This window comes from Umbelopsis ramanniana (genome assembly GCF_025399195.1).
Source record: "Umbelopsis ramanniana AG unplaced genomic scaffold K450scaffold_82, whole genome shotgun sequence".
Classification (NCBI taxonomy): domain Eukaryota; kingdom Fungi; phylum Mucoromycota; class Umbelopsidomycetes; order Umbelopsidales; family Umbelopsidaceae; genus Umbelopsis; species Umbelopsis ramanniana.
The window spans coordinates 60129-75971 of record NW_026252168.1 but is presented as its reverse complement, the minus strand read 5'-3'; the positions used below and the strand labels follow the sequence as shown (position 1 = coordinate 75971).

General features: G+C 41.6%; 7 protein-coding genes across 7 annotated transcripts; 2 read left to right on the top strand and 5 right to left on the bottom strand.

The window, feature by feature from the left end:
• Positions 1 to 1833, bottom strand: K450DRAFT_260741 (uncharacterized protein). The gene is made up of 10 exons (XM_051592203.1): positions 1549 to 1833; positions 1444 to 1473; positions 1351 to 1374; positions 1254 to 1279; positions 922 to 994; positions 737 to 848; positions 537 to 580; positions 382 to 477; positions 203 to 297; positions 1 to 135 (listed from the first exon to the last, which is right to left on the bottom strand). Exons 1-10 carry the CDS (start codon positions 1633 to 1635, stop codon positions 117 to 119), a joined length of 606 nt encoding a protein of 201 aa, XP_051440695.1. The 5' UTR covers positions 1636 to 1833; the 3' UTR covers positions 1 to 116.
• Positions 1834 to 1937: 104 nt separating this feature from the next.
• Positions 1938 to 3341, bottom strand: K450DRAFT_260730 (uncharacterized protein). Its single transcript, XM_051592202.1, has 4 exons — positions 3113 to 3341; positions 2852 to 3054; positions 2451 to 2783; positions 1938 to 2393 (listed from the first exon to the last, which is right to left on the bottom strand). The coding sequence occupies exons 1-4, from the start codon at positions 3280 to 3282 to the stop codon at positions 2101 to 2103; spliced, it is 999 nt and encodes a 332-aa protein (XP_051440694.1). The 5' UTR covers positions 3283 to 3341; the 3' UTR covers positions 1938 to 2100.
• Positions 3342 to 3764: 423 nt separating this feature from the next.
• Positions 3765 to 4298, bottom strand: K450DRAFT_260723 (uncharacterized protein). Its single transcript, XM_051592201.1, has 3 exons — positions 4105 to 4298; positions 3939 to 4034; positions 3765 to 3872 (listed from the first exon to the last, which is right to left on the bottom strand). The coding sequence occupies exons 1-3, from the start codon at positions 4216 to 4218 to the stop codon at positions 3774 to 3776; spliced, it is 309 nt and encodes a 102-aa protein (XP_051440693.1). The 5' UTR covers positions 4219 to 4298; the 3' UTR covers positions 3765 to 3773.
• Positions 4299 to 4738: 440 nt separating this feature from the next.
• K450DRAFT_260714 (uncharacterized protein) lies at positions 4739 to 8478 on the top strand. The gene is made up of 19 exons (XM_051592200.1): positions 4739 to 4853; positions 4979 to 5071; positions 5145 to 5208; positions 5280 to 5302; positions 5370 to 5417; positions 5653 to 5717; positions 5800 to 5913; positions 5980 to 6061; positions 6131 to 6198; positions 6258 to 6371; positions 6432 to 6511; positions 6568 to 6615; positions 6673 to 6859; positions 6918 to 7052; positions 7115 to 7167; positions 7233 to 7308; positions 7386 to 7595; positions 8113 to 8232; positions 8291 to 8478. The coding sequence occupies exons 1-18, from the start codon at positions 4790 to 4792 to the stop codon at positions 8170 to 8172; spliced, it is 1584 nt and encodes a 527-aa protein (XP_051440692.1). The 5' UTR covers positions 4739 to 4789; the 3' UTR covers positions 8173 to 8232; positions 8291 to 8478.
• Positions 8479 to 9294: 816 nt separating this feature from the next.
• On the bottom strand, positions 9295 to 10387 carry K450DRAFT_260703 (uncharacterized protein). The gene is made up of 4 exons (XM_051592199.1): positions 10360 to 10387; positions 10198 to 10286; positions 9811 to 10124; positions 9295 to 9736 (listed from the first exon to the last, which is right to left on the bottom strand). The coding sequence occupies exons 1-4, from the start codon at positions 10361 to 10363 to the stop codon at positions 9559 to 9561; spliced, it is 585 nt and encodes a 194-aa protein (XP_051440691.1). The 5' UTR covers positions 10364 to 10387; the 3' UTR covers positions 9295 to 9558.
• A 503-nt stretch (positions 10388 to 10890) lies between these two features.
• Positions 10891 to 12944, top strand: K450DRAFT_260697 (uncharacterized protein). Its single transcript, XM_051592198.1, has 6 exons — positions 10891 to 11094; positions 11180 to 11557; positions 11624 to 12310; positions 12384 to 12556; positions 12621 to 12709; positions 12779 to 12944. Exons 2-6 carry the CDS (start codon positions 11202 to 11204, stop codon positions 12902 to 12904), a joined length of 1431 nt encoding a protein of 476 aa, XP_051440690.1. The 5' UTR covers positions 10891 to 11094; positions 11180 to 11201; the 3' UTR covers positions 12905 to 12944.
• Positions 12607 to 15295, bottom strand: K450DRAFT_260694 (uncharacterized protein). The gene is made up of 3 exons (XM_051592197.1): positions 14309 to 15295; positions 13687 to 14235; positions 12607 to 13589 (listed from the first exon to the last, which is right to left on the bottom strand). The coding sequence occupies exons 1-3, from the start codon at positions 14906 to 14908 to the stop codon at positions 12984 to 12986; spliced, it is 1755 nt and encodes a 584-aa protein (XP_051440689.1). The 5' UTR covers positions 14909 to 15295; the 3' UTR covers positions 12607 to 12983.
• Between the last annotated feature and the right edge of the window lie 548 nt (positions 15296 to 15843).

The window sequence follows — 15843 nt, the reverse complement described above, 5'->3', positions numbered from 1 at the left end:
GGCATAGCATATAGGAAAAAGATACAGAAAGCGTGTAAAACATAAATGTATTTTGCGAACGCAATCATGTTCTGCCTAGGAAAAACTGCATTGTATTTATGGCAACAATTGTGGAACTATTGTACGCTTGGAAAACTGAGAAGGTATGTTTGTTGGTATGTACTCAATAGCAAAATGGTGAAGAGGAAAGTCAAATCAATACCCTTCATATTCTCGAGTGTAGTAATTTTGAGCTGCCTGCTCAGCTGCCTTCTTTGCTTGCTCCTTGTCACCTCCCCAGTTATGCTGCTCAAGCAACTTCACGACCTAAGATGTCAGACATAGTGGTATTGTCATTAGATTCTGATTGGCACTATTACTGATATTATACTAACAACATACCTCGGCACTAGCAATAGCGGCAATAGCCTCCTTTGCGTGCGGGTGGGCAATGGGCTTTCCTTCATTTTGCTGATGGCGTGCATATGCACGGACGGCCTTTATAGATACCATTAGTATTATTGAATGGTAAGCAGTCGAATATCATAGTACTATACCTCAAATGCAGCGGCACCAGCGATGATTTCATGCGACAGATGAGCTTTATTCTCCTTGTAAACCTCTCGATGTGCCTCATGGAGGTCCTCTGGACGAGGTACTCCCCAGCTATTACCGGGTTGTTGATAGCCAGGTTGTTGGTAGCCCGGTGGCGGAGCATAACCTCCCATTGTTTGTTGCATAGGATTGCTGGCCATACCGTATTGTCCACCAGCGTTGCCAAAAGGTTCTACAACCCACTGCTGATTGGCATTGTTCTGATGCTTGCGTTCATAAAGGATAATTTGGGATCCTTCTTTGCTAATACCGCCCTACGGAATAGAAAACAATCTTCAGATTACAGGCGTGGACCATCAGGTGAGAAAGTTACGGTACTGAACCTACCCGAATATCGAGAACCAGTCTTGGATCTGCAAGTACATGAATAAAGCCGTCATGGTAACCCCATTTTTGGTTGTGCGCCCTATAAACGTGCACATGTTAAACCTCTGTGATTTGCAGTATGAAGATCGCGGTGACTTTCATCATCATCTTACAGAGTCATTTTACGGGCATATTGAATGATGGGTTTGTCTCTAGTCAGCTCTCCACCGCGGATGTCAAGAACTAATATGTACGAGAAAGTGAATCTTAGCAAGGGTTGATAGTATGAAGATAGCACGGGGATGGGTTAAGTTGCTGTCTTTTCCATACCAAGTCCTGATTTCTTGTTTATGAGGAAGCCATCATCATATGACCAGAGCTAAATGCAGTTCTAGGCGTAAGGCTGATGCGCTTGGCATACCGAAGGCCACTTTTTCAAACGCAACCTACCTGGTTAGAAGCATCGTTATATTTCTGTATAAAACCGAGATTTCATTAATGATGTCCAACAAGTATGATATGCTATTAGACCGTGTTAAATACCTGGGGATACACGATAATTTGAGTATCGTTCTGCGGTTGATCAAAAGATGGAGTTAGCCAGTCGCGTCTTTTGTCACTTGCTCAGTTCTGCCAGTGTGCACTTACCGACATGCCACCGTCGAACACGTCAAGTACAAAGCCATTCTGGCGGCTCTTAATGTAGAAGTAACCTTGAGGGAAGTTGGACGACATTTCGCAATGAGAAAATAAGAAAGCAAAGTGCAGTAATGAGGTACGCCCAGCGTGCTAAATTTATTCAAAGCGGCGATTTTATATACAATGCAGTTCCGGCTCGGAATTGGTACAGCCGACTCTTGAAAAACTAGCTCCATAAACTTGACACCCCCCCACTTTTGGGTGCTTGGCCCGGATTGGACTGCATTTGAAGTTCTTGCGTTTCTTTATCGTCTAGACTTAATAACTTGCTTAAAATAGGCACCATTGTCTACTCGGAAAACAATACATTAGCTCATATGCAAAGGCAACAAGGAGGTCACGGTATTTATGCTTCACCTGTTTGTTTTCGCTTTTCAGATACTTGAAAAACACGTTCTTGAGGTATTCGATGTTGAGGTTTTGTCGGCGGTCGAACGCATCCATTTTTCTACGGTCATTTTAGAACCTTCTCAAAACTCGATACACACATCATGTTATGTTTTACCTTATTTCCTCTTTTAGTGTCTGACAAAATATTCTAGGTATTAACTTCAAATGGTACAGTGAAGAAAAATCCAGAATCACACATACCTTCTCTTGAGCACGTAATGTCATAACAACATTTTCACTGTCATTCAACATTTCAGCAAGGTACTTCAACTGTTGCTGGTATTCCTTTTCTTTCATTAGAGAGCTATTGTTGCTTGGGATTTGTTCTCCTGCAGGGGACACGCCTCCTGATGTTTCGCTACCTCCAAACAGCTGTGTTGGCGATAACAAATTCGACAAGGAGGCTAAAAAATACCATTAAAATGAGAAATTGAATACAAACAAATTTTCTTTTCCCTCACCATAAACACTTCCTGTGGTAGGTGATGATGTGTGAGTTGGATTCGGGCTAAGGGGTCCGACCGAGCGTTGGTCAGTTGTGTTAGGGTCCATCTCAATACTGTCTTGACTTTCGAACACTGGTGCCTTCTGTATTTCTTTAAGTGCACCCTCAAGACTCTTCACTTCTGCCTTTAAACACGTTATTTCGTCGTTTAGGTTTGTGATGGTAGCCTTCAATTGATCACTTTCTTCCTTCTTTTCTCCATCAATGTCATTGGCATGTTCTGGAATATGATCGGGTTCGGATTTGACAGCTTGCAGGTTTACACACTGAGCCTGTAGATCCTCCAATTCTGAAAGACGAGATTAGCATATTTACATATTGCCTCTCATTTTAATGGAATAGAATGAAATAGGATACCTTTTTCAAAACGAGTCTTCTCATCAATTTTTGCTTGACGCAATTCCGAAAGCTCTCTACGAAGCTGATCACATTGTTTTTCAAGTTTACCAGCATTCTTTTTTTCCTTTTGCAACTGCTCTACCGTCTCCAAGGTTTGCCGCAAATCCTGTTCCAAGACTTTGATTCGTTTGGCGGACGTGGATGAAACATTCACAAGCTCGCTGTAAAAAGTTCTTATGAGCGATCCTCTATCACCACGATGATTTTATAATGACTTACGTTCTCTCAAGCTTAAGTTGACTAAGTTCGCTTTCCAGCATTGCTGTTCTTGATGTATCTTCGTTGTCATCCGGACTCATTTGCTGCAAAAGCGTGTTTGCCCGCTGCTTATACTGTTGGAACTCAGTAGTAGTATGCGCCAACTGTGAGGTAGATTGCCTCAATTTCATTTCCTACAGAGGCGCGGCGTTAAATCATTCATGCTGTATACAAAAGTTTGTCTTCAAAATTTTATAGCTAAGATCCTTACCAACTCGGTTATTTTCGAACCGTATTGCCCGTCCCTCATTTTGCTTTCGGATTCCAAAGTATCCAACGTCTCTGTTACAACGTGAGTCGAAATGCACAACAAACGATGAAGACTTTATAAGCATTCTCGTACCTCCTTTGCTGTTTAGTTCCATCTCTACTTCTTCCAGTCTCTGCTGAGATGCCGCTGCTGTTTCTTCGAGAGAACTGATCTGCTCTGTTTGTTTCGCAATGGTAGCTCGGTATTCGTCAAGACTTTTACTTGCTTGAGCAAATATACCTGCATATATCTACTTAATATACTGTTTCCATCAAAAGAGTCGAGTGATGAAATCGTTACCTCGCATTCTCTTAAGCTTTTCCTCATAATCATCTGTTTTGGAGGTGTTTAGTATTGAACAAAGTGGGGTTGTTAAAGGATAAGGGCCATACTTGTTCGAATTTTGAGGGATTCTTGCACCCTATTTAACTCATCTTGTTTGCTTTTGAGTTGAGACTTCAGTTCTTGGATCTACAGGCCATTTAATGGTAAATACGATACAATATTTCCTTGATACAATGCAGTCCTACAGCAGACCTGTTCATCCTCGCGGAAATTCTTTAGCGACTCCGAGTTTCCTAGCTTAGGGGTGAGTGGCCGGCCATTATTTTGTTCGAGTTTTTTCTCTAATTCCTGAAGTTTTAGATTGGAGATTGAGCATGGTTGGCTTGTTGCGAATACCGATTATGAGTGATAAGCTTACTCTGGATTTTGACTTTAGTGTGGAATTTTCGGTTTGTAAGGTACGAATTTGCTCTTCCAGGATTGTTGTGCGATCTTCGGATTGGACTCCTTGACTAGCCTCCATGCCTTGCATTAAGTAGCTAAATGGAGATGCTATGGAGGGTTTACTGACGATGTCGGAGAACGTGGTAAGCAGGGCAAACCCATTCTGTCTGGGGGCAGTGCGAATTCAAAGTCAGACGTGCCTGAAAATGGAGTTTACAAAGCCAGGCAACAAGGCCATAGCTATTATGCCCTACGCTCATCTCCTGAAAAAAGAACTTTGGGATCGTTGATCACTATAGGATGGTATAAAACAAAGAAGTAGTCCTTTTTGATGAAAATGCTTACAGCAATCGCAAAAATAGATTATCTGGCTAAGAAAATGATACTGTAATCAGAACAACTGTACTTTTGTTTGTAATGATCATATGAATTTAGCAATTCGTTTGGAAAAAGGGATAAAAACATCGCAGAAATTTGCGTATTTATTGGCAAAAGGTGGGAAATGAGGCCAAAAACTGCAAGCCAGGAATGATTGCGTGACTGCCAATAAAGGGTAAAACACTCACATTTGCTCTTTCGCCCTTTTTTGTATGCCTCCTCAGCTTAATCTGCAATGACAAGTGCTAAACGCTCATCCTTACCAGGGCATTCAGCGATTTATGAGGAATCCAACAGAATCATATCTCCACCACCACTATATCGTTCTGATACTCCTTCTGTCGCGTCAGTATCCCCACTCATAACTCCTACAGCTTCAACTGGGTTCCCAGTGAGTGAAGAAGACTCTGTTAAAGTCACTGTTCGCTGTCGGCCACCATCTAAAACCGAGTTGGCCAAAAACTCTGAAGCATGCTGGGAAGTGGACACAACTCATAATAATATCCATTTAACGGACCTATGGGCTGCAAAGCCAGGTAAAGTCCGCAAAGACTTTCTTTATGGTATGTATATGCACCAGTTCGTTGGCAAGGCTAAAGTCAGGATTTCCCAAATAATAAAGCATATTCAATGCAGATAATGTCTTTTACGGAAGCGACAATGAACTACTATACGGAAAAAGCGTACGACCAGTTATTCAGTAAGTTATAGATACTTTCTAGTTACTCTCTTTTTTGGATCTGCGTTTAACAAAAGTATTTCTTGCAATAGATCGACAATGAGAGGATACAATGGTATTTAGAAGTAACAACAAATTGCGATTGGAGCCAATCTCTCTAAGCTCACTATATACACTCATAGGTACTGTTTTTGCGTATGGCCAAACGGCCAGTGGTAAAACATATGTAAGTAACATAGATGGAGGTAGGCCAGTAGAATCGCGCTCTCTGTCTAAAGTATCTTCATAACAGACGATGGTGAGTCAACATGAGCAGTAAAATATAGGTCTAGTATCAGTTATTGATGTAGTATGAATGACTACTTTCGAATATAGATAGGTATGTAAGCTCATCTTATCAGCTGTCGCATTTTCCAAGCTTTGAGTAGAAACTTGATAAGCTCACTCTCATTTATTATTTAAAAGGTACGGAGGACGAACCTGGAGTAGTCCCACGAGCTGTCAACGATGTTTTTGCCATCATCAGTGAGGTATACGATCTCTCCTACAGTTCAGGAATTAGGGTTGATAATGACAGATTCTCCGATCTTCGTTTATTTGTATATGCTGCAGACAACAGAGAAAGAATTTTTGTTGCGCGTCTCCTATCTTGAGATTTATAATGAGACATTGAAGGATCTTCTCGCCCCGGATTCAGATGATCTACGAATTCACGAAGACAAAAAGGTGCGGTTGGTTGGAGCTAATTTCGATTCACTCCTTTCATAGTTACTAACTTCACCTTATCTTTAGCGTGGCGTATATGTGAGCTCACTGAAAGAAGAGATTGTAACGAGCCCAAGGCATGTAATGAAGGTTATACAAAGAGGAGAAGGTAGTGTTCTTGTTAATGCGCTTTCGTAATGTTCATTCACTAATTTCAATATCTTGGTCGCTTCATTAGCGAATAGGCATGTTAGCAGTACCGATTTCAATTTGCACAGCAGCAGATCGCACACTGTGTTTCAATTGGTTGGTATCCTTGATCTATGTCGGCCACAATTTGAACGCAATGCTCATTCTCTTGATAGATTGTCGAAAGCCGTGAAAAAGAACCTGGTTCTATGCCAGGTAGTCCGACTATACAAAAACACAACTCCTTCTTACGCACTGATCAAAGACGCTCTGTGCAAGTATCGCAGCTTGTAAGAAATATAATCATTATAAACCAATGAAGTAAGGCTATCAGGCTTATTCTTTATTAGAATCTTATAGATCTAGCTGGTTCAGAGAAAGCAGCAAGTCAAACAGATCGGCGAAAAGAAGGAGCTTTCATTAATAAGAGGTAATTACGGATGCTCCATTAGCATATTCGAAACATTTATGCTCATGTTTGTGAAGTCTGCTTACGCTAGGAACCGTTATTTCGAAACTTACTGAAGACAAGGTGTAAGTAATCACCATTTTATTGAGTGCTTTGGCCTACTACTAACGTTTCGTCATTAGGTCATCCCATATACCCTATCGAGACTCCAAGCTTACTCGCATCCTACAGTCATCTTTATCTGGAAATGCACGGATTGCTGTCATATGTACGATTAGTCCAAGTCATCACAACTTGGAGGAATCACAAAACACGCTCAAGTTTGCATCTAGAGTCAAGAGAATTGTGACCGCAGCTGCCACAAATGAAGTGCGTATTTTGCAATATAACATTAATGTGTAACCTTGCTGACGTTCTGCATTGTTAGATCATAGACGACAAAGCTTTATTACAGAAGTACCGAAATGAGATCAACGATTTGCGAGTGCAACTACAGTCCAACAATGAAGTTTTTTCGCGAGAGAGGGAAACCAATATCACTTTGTTGCAGGAAAAGCAAAAGGTTAGCTCTTTGCAAAATTAGTATATGACCAATACAAATCATCAGCTAACCATACAAAAAAGCATGAAGAGCAGTTAATGGAAATGCAGCTTGTACGAACGGCTTTGAAGGAGAGGTAAGTGGGTTAGGATACTTTTGATAGATATACGAATCAAAGTGTTAATGGCGTTTGAACTATAGAATTGATCACTTGACGAAATTAATCTTGACGTCTGGATCAATATCTGCTTCAAAAGGGTCGAACGATAAGCCAGTGGTACGTATCTGCAGATGCATGGATACAATGCCTTACCTATCGCACACTAAAAAAAAATCGTGTTTGCTGAATTTTAGCCTAGTTTGTCTAATCACACAAAGTCCTCTCCTGAAGATCGGCGTGTCGAGCATAATGCTAAAGGGGAAACAGAACGTCTCAGGCGGGAAAATACTGAATTGCAGATCATCATAGACGATTTACGAGAAACTATAAGGATGCAGGCCACCAAGTTGGAACAGGAATCGAATGGCGCCTCCCAAAACCAAGATGAATCGCATGGCCAAGTTGTTGAGTTACAAGAAGTTGTTCACAGTCTGGAGCAAAATTTACAACATATAACCGATCAAAAAATGCAGTTAGAGATAACTCAAGGAGAACTCCGTGCGGAAGTTGAGCGACTCCGGGAAGCAGCGACTATGATAACGAATGAATGTAGTGTGCAAGACGAAGAATTAAGTCAGCAAGTATCTGAACCATCGTCGGCAAACGATGTAGATCATCCTAGAACGAACGAAAGTGAGATCAGCGAAAGCGAAACCCAGCAAACGGACGAAGAACTGGGAAGAGTGAAGGCACTATGTACGGCGTTAGAACAAGAGAGGGACTCATTACGGATGCGAATAAAAGAATTAGAGGATTGCATGGACCAATCTTCAAAGACGGCACTGACACACGGTAAGAGTGCGGAAATCATAGTGCTTTTGAATATCAAATTTAAGACTTGTTTCGAAATTTCAGATGTGCCGCAACAATTTGAACCGAAGCACGGTTCATCAACTAGCCTTGAAAAGCTTTCAGATACAGAAGATACCCCAGATAAAGCGGATCAACCTACCACAAGGCAGGCGAAGACTTCAGAACTGATCAACCACGATGATCCATCTACGATACCAGAAGCACCCCTGTCGCCAATGTTCACTTTAGGTAAGGCACTGATGCATTTGACGGTCGTGTTACTCCCAGATCCTAATCGTACCCTTAGGTCCGGAGATTGAATACATTGTGATTGCTCTACTACTCTCCATATTGGTCTACCTTGTTGTCGACCGAGAAGATGAAGGAATGCTGATATAAGACCCCATATTACCAAATACCTAACCAACACCAATCAAAATAATTTAAAGTAAATTAATACTGTACAATACAAGTTTTTTGCGCTATTCAAACAAATGTGGAGTGGTGGAAACTACATTTGCAAGTCCGAGGTGCAAGGAGAACAGTATTGTGGGGTTGATGATGCATCTTTACAATCAGTCTTTGAAGTATCGTGCAGCAACCTTTGTTCGAGTGTCACGGTGTTAAATAATTAGTTTTAGCGACCTAACCAAAGTAGCTCGACAGTGACAGAGCTCGTTTACAACAAATTTATGTAATGCACAAAGGTGTCTGCTCAACACATCTTTTGGGTTTGAACCGCAGCTATACATATCCGCAAGTGCTATCAAGACATGGCTCAAATAGGACTTACTGAAGCTATAGGGAAGTGTCAGGGAAAAGTGAGCGGTATTCGGGCAAAAGTTAAAATTTATTGACTGTTCTAGCAAAAGGCTTGTCGTACAAACTGCCATGCTTTCCACCACCATTTGTAAAAGGTGTTTTTTTACGAAAAAGTACCCACATAGGAAGTTAAATTTTTCGGCCGCAGCGACGAGCATGGACGAATATATCAATCTTACGTAATGAAAAAACGCAAATGTGCAAGTACGTTATATAGTTTCTTCGAAGATGTGTTTAAGGAGCCCATAACATTGCCAATACCATGTTATCAAGGAAGCTATGAAGTCAATATGAGGAACTTCAAGGGGTTAGGTTCGGGTGCTACCAAACTTCACATGACAGGTACCACGTTCAATGCCATGATGTGATGAGCGTGGGCTATTAAATGTAGTCATAACCCGAAAATCTCGCGCGATAACGGCAATAATGTCGCCGAGTATTGCTAAGATAAGGTACAAAACGTTTTTTCGAATCATTTTATAATGCAGAGTTCGCTTCTATCGCGCTAGGCAAGACGCTTGATAGCGGCTGGCTAACAAAATGTGATACTCAGAACGCCTACTCCGCTACTTTTTTGTTTTCACTCCCACCACAATGTTTACCATACCACTGACACCAAGCATTTACGTATAATTTTTTTTTCTTTTTTTCAAAAAAGTTGTATTGATGTATAAGTTGATGAGTTGTCTATTGTACGATGACGACCGACTCGAGTGTCTTTGTAATTCTAAATGTTAATGTTGTATGAAGAGTTTAAGCAGAGCCGAAGTATTCCAAAGAAGCCTTGGAGTCAGGCTTGATGGTCTTGTCACCCTTTTGCCAGCCAGCAGGGCAGACCTCACCGTGCACATCAGTGAACTGGAAAGCCTCAACGAGACGGAGAGTCTCGTCAACAGATCGGCCAACGGGCAAATCGTTGATGGTAATTTGACTGCGTAACGGGAAAACTCATTAATAATCCGTCGATCTGTTTTCTCTTAACTTCAATCCTTCCGCACAACTTACCGAACAGTACCCTTGGGGTCGATGATGAAGAGACCACGGAGAGCGATACCTTCCTCCTCGATGAGGACACCATAATCTCTGGCGATCTTCTTGGTCTTATCGGCCAAGATAGGAATTTGCATCTCACCGAGACCACCTTGCTTGCGAGGTTGGTTAACCCAAGCCAAGTGAGAGAACTCGGAGTCAGTGGAGGCAGCGATGACAGCAGTGTTCAAAGCCTTGAACTCGGCGATTCTGTCAGAGAAAGCGATGATCTCAGTGGGACAGACAAAGGTGAAGTCCATGGGGTACCAGAAGAAGACAACGTATTGACCCTATGTAGCAAGATGGTCAGTACGTGATGACGCGTAAATGGTATTATTGACTACCGAGGTCTATTGTGCTTACCTTGTAGTCGTCAAGAGAAATTTGCTTGAAGTCACCATCGACGACGGCGGTACCAGTGAACTTAGGAGCGGGATGTTGAACTTGAGCAACTGTGCATACAAGTAAGATACATTAATAATATGTACTAAGATTACAAGCAATGGAAGGCAGAGGATATCTTACCCATTATGATAGATTTAGAAAGATGTGGAAATTTTAGGAGCGGAGGGGTGGCCTTATATATGCTGAAAATCGTCGGATATTCAATTAAGGTTCGGATATGATTGGCCAGAATGTTAGTAAGCACTTGCTTCCCAATAATCCCGCTCACAATGAGCTGACGATGAATTGGCCGCCAGCCTCCCTTGCTAGGCTACAAGCAGAGTCCGAAATTGACGTTTGATTGGCAGATATCGGATAATATTGAAGTTACCGCAGCTTTCAACGTTTGACTCACCTTAGTTCTAACATGGAATTTCTTCGATTTCGGCTTCGCCAATTCGTAACTGTTTTGCATAAAGCCTTTCTTCATCGATTAGCCTCGATTCAAACTCAAGCATGTTCTATCATATCACATCGGCTTCTGCTATCGGAAAGGATAAAACATGTGATAAGGCGAAATTTGGCAGCAGATGGACACTGCATCATATAAATTATTGCAGATCATTCAGCTCTATGAGTCGTCAACTACAATTTGCTCCATTCTGTGCAATTATTATCTTCGTTCGGCGAAGCGAAAATGCATGTTTGAATTGGATCACCTAGCAACTATTACTTCAAGCGAAGAGCTTTCATTTGGAAGGAGCGTTTATAGATTGAGTTGTTGACTATTAGAGTTCATGTCAATTAATCTCGTAACTTCTATGCTAAGTTCAGCGGATTGATCATCGTGGCAAAATGTGTTCCTTATCTGATTTGGTGAGACAAGACCGAACATTCGCTCTTGGCCGTGACTGGTTTTGTCTCATTCTACCCTTTTCAATTTTTTTTTTTTTTTTTACAGACGAAAGGGCTGATCACTTATAATGGCAGGAACATTGACGACTGTAGCAGAAGCGGAAACACTGAAGAAAGGCAATCTGTTTGAAAAGGACGGAAGTACAAGCTCCTCGGAAGCAGCCTTGGTACGAGCTAAATCGAAAGAGACTGCATTTGACCAGCTTGGTTTAAGTTCCTGGCTTGTCGATGCACTTGGATCGCTTTCCATTCGCAAACCAAGTGAAATTCAAAAGGCTTGTATACCAGCTATCCTTTCTGGTAAGGATGTAATTGGTGGAGCCAAAACTGGATCCGGAAAAACAGCCGCATTTGCTTTACCTATTCTTCAGAAGCTTTCTGAAGACCCTTACGGTATATTTGCGCTCGTTCTTACACCCACAAGGTTAGTATAAGTCAGCATATTCAAGCTGTATGGTCAATGAGAAAATACTGACGGTATCATATACAGAGAGCTTGCTTTCCAAATAGCAGAACAATTTCGAGTCTTGGGAAGAGGAGTGAATATCAAGGAGACTGTCGTTGTTGGTGGATTGGATATGATGCAGCAAGCTCTTGATTTGTCTCGGCGACCACACGTCGTTATTGCCACACCAGGACGCCTCCGAGACCACATACAAAGTTCTTCTGGAGCAGTAGATTTAAAGAATATCAAGTATCTCGTGATGGATGAAGCTGATCGATTGCTTTCGGATACCTTTACGGAAGATCTCGAAGTGATATTCAACAATATACCAGAAAAGCGGCAAACACTCTTATTCACAGCCACTATGACCGACTCAATCCTTGCATTGAGCGAGGCGGAAGAAGACCCAAAGAAAAGGCCATTTTTGTACCAGTGCGATACTAGCATTCATACTGTTTCGACACTTGACCAATACTATGTATTTGTGCCATCTCATGTTCGTGAGGTCTATTTAGTTCATGTTCTTCGATCAAAGGAATATTCCGGAAAGTCGACCATAATATTTTGCGGAAGATGCAAAACAGCTGAAATGATCACAGTTATGCTCAAGGAGCTGGGCATCCGATGCACTGCTCTACACTCCGACCTGACCCAACAACAGCGTTTGGATTCTTTAGGTAGATTCAGGGCACAAGTAATTGATGTTCTTATTGCAACCGATGTTGGAAGCCGGTATGTGTGCCGTCTTCGTGTTATTTCATGGCCAGACTTTGTGTATGTAGTAACGCTAATTTTTGCATAATAGTGGTCTTGATATCCCTACTGTCGAGCTTGTGCTCAACTTTGATATCCCTCGTGATCCAACGGATTACATTCATCGTGTTGGTCGTACTGCAAGAGCTGGTAGAGGTGGTCAAGCCCTGTCTATTGTGTCAGAACATGACATACAGTTGATTCAAAATATTGAAGCCAAGACAAGTCAGTATCAAATGTAACATTAATTCTTCTTCATCCTTCTTCATTACTAACTTCTATTCTGCAGACAAGCAAATGGAGGAATATAAGGTTAACGAGAATAAGATTTTGGAGGAATTGAACGAAGTGACTACTGCTAAACGCGTTGCCAGAATGGTAAGTAAATATGCTTGAAGCAACTTTTACCGTGATAAGCCAGGCTAATCTTCTGTTATGCTATGACAGCATCTCCATGACACGAATTTCGGTGAACGAAAACAGTTAAGAAAAAATAAGAGAACTGCAGACGAGGAAGTCAAGGATCCATCAAAAGCGCAATCAAGAGGAAAAAAGAAAGTAACACGAGTGTAATTTGCACAGCTTACATAGACATACATTGTACATAAAATGAAAAACAATTTTTAAAAGACTAAATTAGGTTGTTACATGTTCAGTATGAAAGATTGACAGATCGTCCTTTATGTCTAGGGAATATCGGTATCAATGCTGCTGCAAATAGGCCGATGGCTATTGCGACAGAGGTGACTACCATTTGCAAGGCAAGCGAGCCTCCATCGTCACTCTCTTGCATAAGAAGGTAAACACCCTTCACACCGATATTTCCAGCGGTCAACAAGCCCATCGCCGAACAAAGTGGAACTAGAGCCAGCTCTCCGGTTATGCGATAGTATATTCTACCGAATAAGCCTATCGCAAAAGCCCCTATTGTTGCAACGATTTGTGAATCAGATACAACTTTGCCAACGAAGTATGTGACACCCATCCCAAAGCATGAGCACGCTATAATGGCCGGCCATTGACGTGCAGTAGCACCGCTGGTCATACCGCTTGTGATGGCTACTATGGGATAAAGGGGTATGTAGAACCATTCGGAAACAGGATAGCTGCAGCTGGCAAAATCTGATGGCAACGCGGGGTCCACGGAGGAGTATAATGCACTACCGACCTCAAGACCATATCCGACTAAGAGAGCGTATAGTAACGAATATCCGAATCGGATGGTGCCGGTTATCATATGTTGTGCCGAAAATTCCATCTGGCAAGAGTCACGTTAGAAATCGATGATATGGAATAACATCAAATAAAAAATTGTTTCCGCTACACCCCGTCACTTTAACTATATGGTTACTTACAATGCTTATCGTCAGATTGTATCCTGGAAGTAACATCACAATTGAAGATAGTACGACCCCGGTGAAGCATATATATGCGCTGAGTGCGCGAACGGTAAAGCCTATTGTTATGCAGATTGAGACTGCTACCATGTTGTTAAATATGGCGTACTTCTCGGCAACGGTAATAACTACACCAACGAGTAGGCCCAGTCCACCACTCACGAGGCCATCGGTCCAAGACCCTTGAAACATTACGGGTGCAGCAACTAAACTGGATAATGCATAGGCCATCAGCATCGACCAAGACCCCCATGTAGGAGGACTCAATTTGATGTCGTGCAGTTGATCCAATGCGGTTCTAACGTCGATTGTTGATCTTTGCGTCGAAATCGCGGTTTTGAAAACCTTGGCTAATTTTCCCATATCGAAACCCTCGTTGCACTTTACCAGTAGTGTTTCAACGGCGTGGTTTTCTATATCACTGAAGCATATCAGTGATAATCCAGGTAGAAATACAATTGTCATTTCCACTTCAAGATATTCTGCGGTCATCTGTAGACATTCCTCCTGGAGAACGGACAAGAAATCTGAGTATCAAGATCATTGAAGCTGTTCAATACCGGAAATGTAAGTCACTTACAATTCGATGACTGGCAGCGCCATATCGCATAAGCGCTTTGGTAAGTCGAATGAGCAGCAGCTTTCGCTGACCTGTACTCTTAGAAGACTTGAGGCTTGATGGATTACAGCTTCCGAAAACCAAAGTCTGGCTACTGTCGCTTCCTTGTGATGTGGAATCACACTCTGCATATTGTGGCTTCTGGTTTTGATCATCGTCTACACCGTCAAGTTTCAATTCAAGCGTAAGTTCCCTCGCGCTCCAGATGCTGGTTACACTTTTTCGTTGGTGACTGGCGCCTTGCTTTGCTACTTCACGAAGCAAGTTTTTCATATTTTCAGACAGTTTAAGGTCCAAAAAATTTCGAAGCCTTCGTAGGGTGTAATCATTTGATTGCGTAGACGAATACATAAGTTCATCAACGTCTTCACCGATCTCTCTATACTCGTCTGCTTTCTCTATATCCCGGGAGGACTCGTACTGTGTATGTGATGGTATTGGAAAGCTAACTCGTAAAGGAAGTTGAATTTTTGAAGCAGCCTCGTCCGCTGCAACTTCTATTGCGATTTGAGACCAGCGTTGCGATATATCCTGTGTGGCTTCATGCATAACGGACTTCATAACGGTCGTGGACTGAAAATGTAAAGAAAAAGCAGGGTATTAGTTACGCCAATATTTTTTTTTTTAAATGAGGTACCGTATAATGTAGGTATGATCTGAACCAGTGTGACTAACAATGGGAGGTCTTTCCGAAATGTTCCCCTTGTTATCTAGGTACAATTTGAATTTTGACAGGGTTGACAGACTTCCAGGCAATAGTAACATTCAACTTCCTCATCGATGTTCTCTTTCTTTTCAATTTTTTTTTTTTCTTTTTAGCGTAAAGCGAAAAGTACTTGTATGCCAGATACTTTTAAGCATATTGTACAACTTTTTTAAAAAAATGGTTTGTTTACCACTTCTGCTTATATATCTGTCGAATAAATCCACTTCTAGGTACATGATGTGTCAATAAACTTTGATAAGGAACACTTTTTGAGATCATTTCAAAAAAACGGTATGGACGTAGTACCTTAAATTTCAATCTTACAACGAGAAAAGATACATGACGTTTCATCATGATATGTACATCTTTTACAGGGTCCATTTGCTTGGTATATTCCTTACGAAAACGATTATATGGTTTCTGGCGCAACAAATTGCCACTGCACGTTACGTGGCTAGATTTGCAAAATCTGCTGGAGGTGCAAGAGATTCGCTCAATAAATTCCACTTTTTCACATATTCGCTATCTGACATCTTGGAAGGCAATATTATATTACTCCCATATGGATTGAAAGTTCATTTGTCATCGATTGTACGAGTTGTCTGTAAAATGCACACCATTGAAATTAGCGTGCAAATCTTAGTGAGTCGTCACCTATCTAGAGTCGTATATCAGCTGCCAGGCAGTTACACGACCAGAACAGATCTAGTCAGCAATTCAATTAGCTTCACTCCCAATAGAAGCGCCTTGGAGAAAACTTGGCATGGTAGAATTTATAGTAGCCATGGCG

Coding starts and splice junctions, on each gene's coding strand:
- K450DRAFT_260741 (XM_051592203.1), bottom strand. CDS start 1,635: ATGTCGTCCAACTTCCCTCAAGGTTACTTCTACATTAAGAGCCGCCAG. Junction 581..736: donor CAACGCTGGTGGACAATACG/GTATGGCCAGCA, acceptor AGGAGAATAAAG/CTCATCTGTCGCATGAAATC. Junction 478..536: donor CTGGTGCCGCTGCATTTGAG/GTATAGTACTAT, acceptor GTATCTATAAAG/GCCGTCCGTGCATATGCACG.
- K450DRAFT_260697 (XM_051592198.1), top strand. CDS start 11,202: ATGGCAGGAACATTGACGACTGTAGCAGAAGCGGAAACACTGAAGAAA. Junction 12,311..12,383: donor GCAACCGATGTTGGAAGCCG/GTATGTGTGCCG, acceptor TTTGCATAATAG/TGGTCTTGATATCCCTACTG. Junction 12,710..12,778: donor CTAAACGCGTTGCCAGAATG/GTAAGTAAATAT, acceptor ATGCTATGACAG/CATCTCCATGACACGAATTT.
- K450DRAFT_260694 (XM_051592197.1), bottom strand. CDS start 14,908: ATGAAGTCCGTTATGCATGAAGCCACACAGGATATATCGCAACGCTGG. Junction 14,236..14,308: donor GCGCTGCCAGTCATCGAATT/GTAAGTGACTTA, acceptor TCCGTTCTCCAG/GAGGAATGTCTACAGATGAC. Junction 13,590..13,686: donor ACAATCTGACGATAAGCATT/GTAAGTAACCAT, acceptor GACTCTTGCCAG/ATGGAATTTTCGGCACAACA.
- K450DRAFT_260723 (XM_051592201.1), bottom strand. CDS start 4,218: ATGCAAGGCATGGAGGCTAGTCAAGGAGTCCAATCCGAAGATCGCACA. Junction 4,035..4,104: donor CACTAAAGTCAAAATCCAGA/GTAAGCTTATCA, acceptor CTAAAACTTCAG/GAATTAGAGAAAAAACTCGA. Junction 3,873..3,938: donor ATTTCCGCGAGGATGAACAG/GTCTGCTGTAGG, acceptor AATGGCCTGTAG/ATCCAAGAACTGAAGTCTCA.
- K450DRAFT_260703 (XM_051592199.1), bottom strand. Junction 10,125..10,197: donor TTTCTCTTGACGACTACAAG/GTAAGCACAATA, acceptor CTTGCTACATAG/GGTCAATACGTTGTCTTCTT. Junction 9,737..9,810: donor GACCCCAAGGGTACTGTTCG/GTAAGTTGTGCG, acceptor CCCGTTACGCAG/TCAAATTACCATCAACGATT.
- K450DRAFT_260730 (XM_051592202.1), bottom strand. CDS start 3,282: ATGAAATTGAGGCAATCTACCTCACAGTTGGCGCATACTACTACTGAG. Junction 3,055..3,112: donor CAACTTAAGCTTGAGAGAAC/GTAAGTCATTAT, acceptor AACTTTTTACAG/CGAGCTTGTGAATGTTTCAT. Junction 2,394..2,450: donor TACCACAGGAAGTGTTTATG/GTGAGGGAAAAG, acceptor GGTATTTTTTAG/CCTCCTTGTCGAATTTGTTA.
- K450DRAFT_260714 (XM_051592200.1), top strand. CDS start 4,790: ATGAGGAATCCAACAGAATCATATCTCCACCACCACTATATCGTTCTG. Junction 5,072..5,144: donor CCGCAAAGACTTTCTTTATG/GTATGTATATGC, acceptor TATTCAATGCAG/ATAATGTCTTTTACGGAAGC. Junction 7,596..8,112: donor ATGAATCGCATGGCCAAGTT/GTTGAGTTACAA, acceptor TTTCAGATACAG/AAGATACCCCAGATAAAGCG.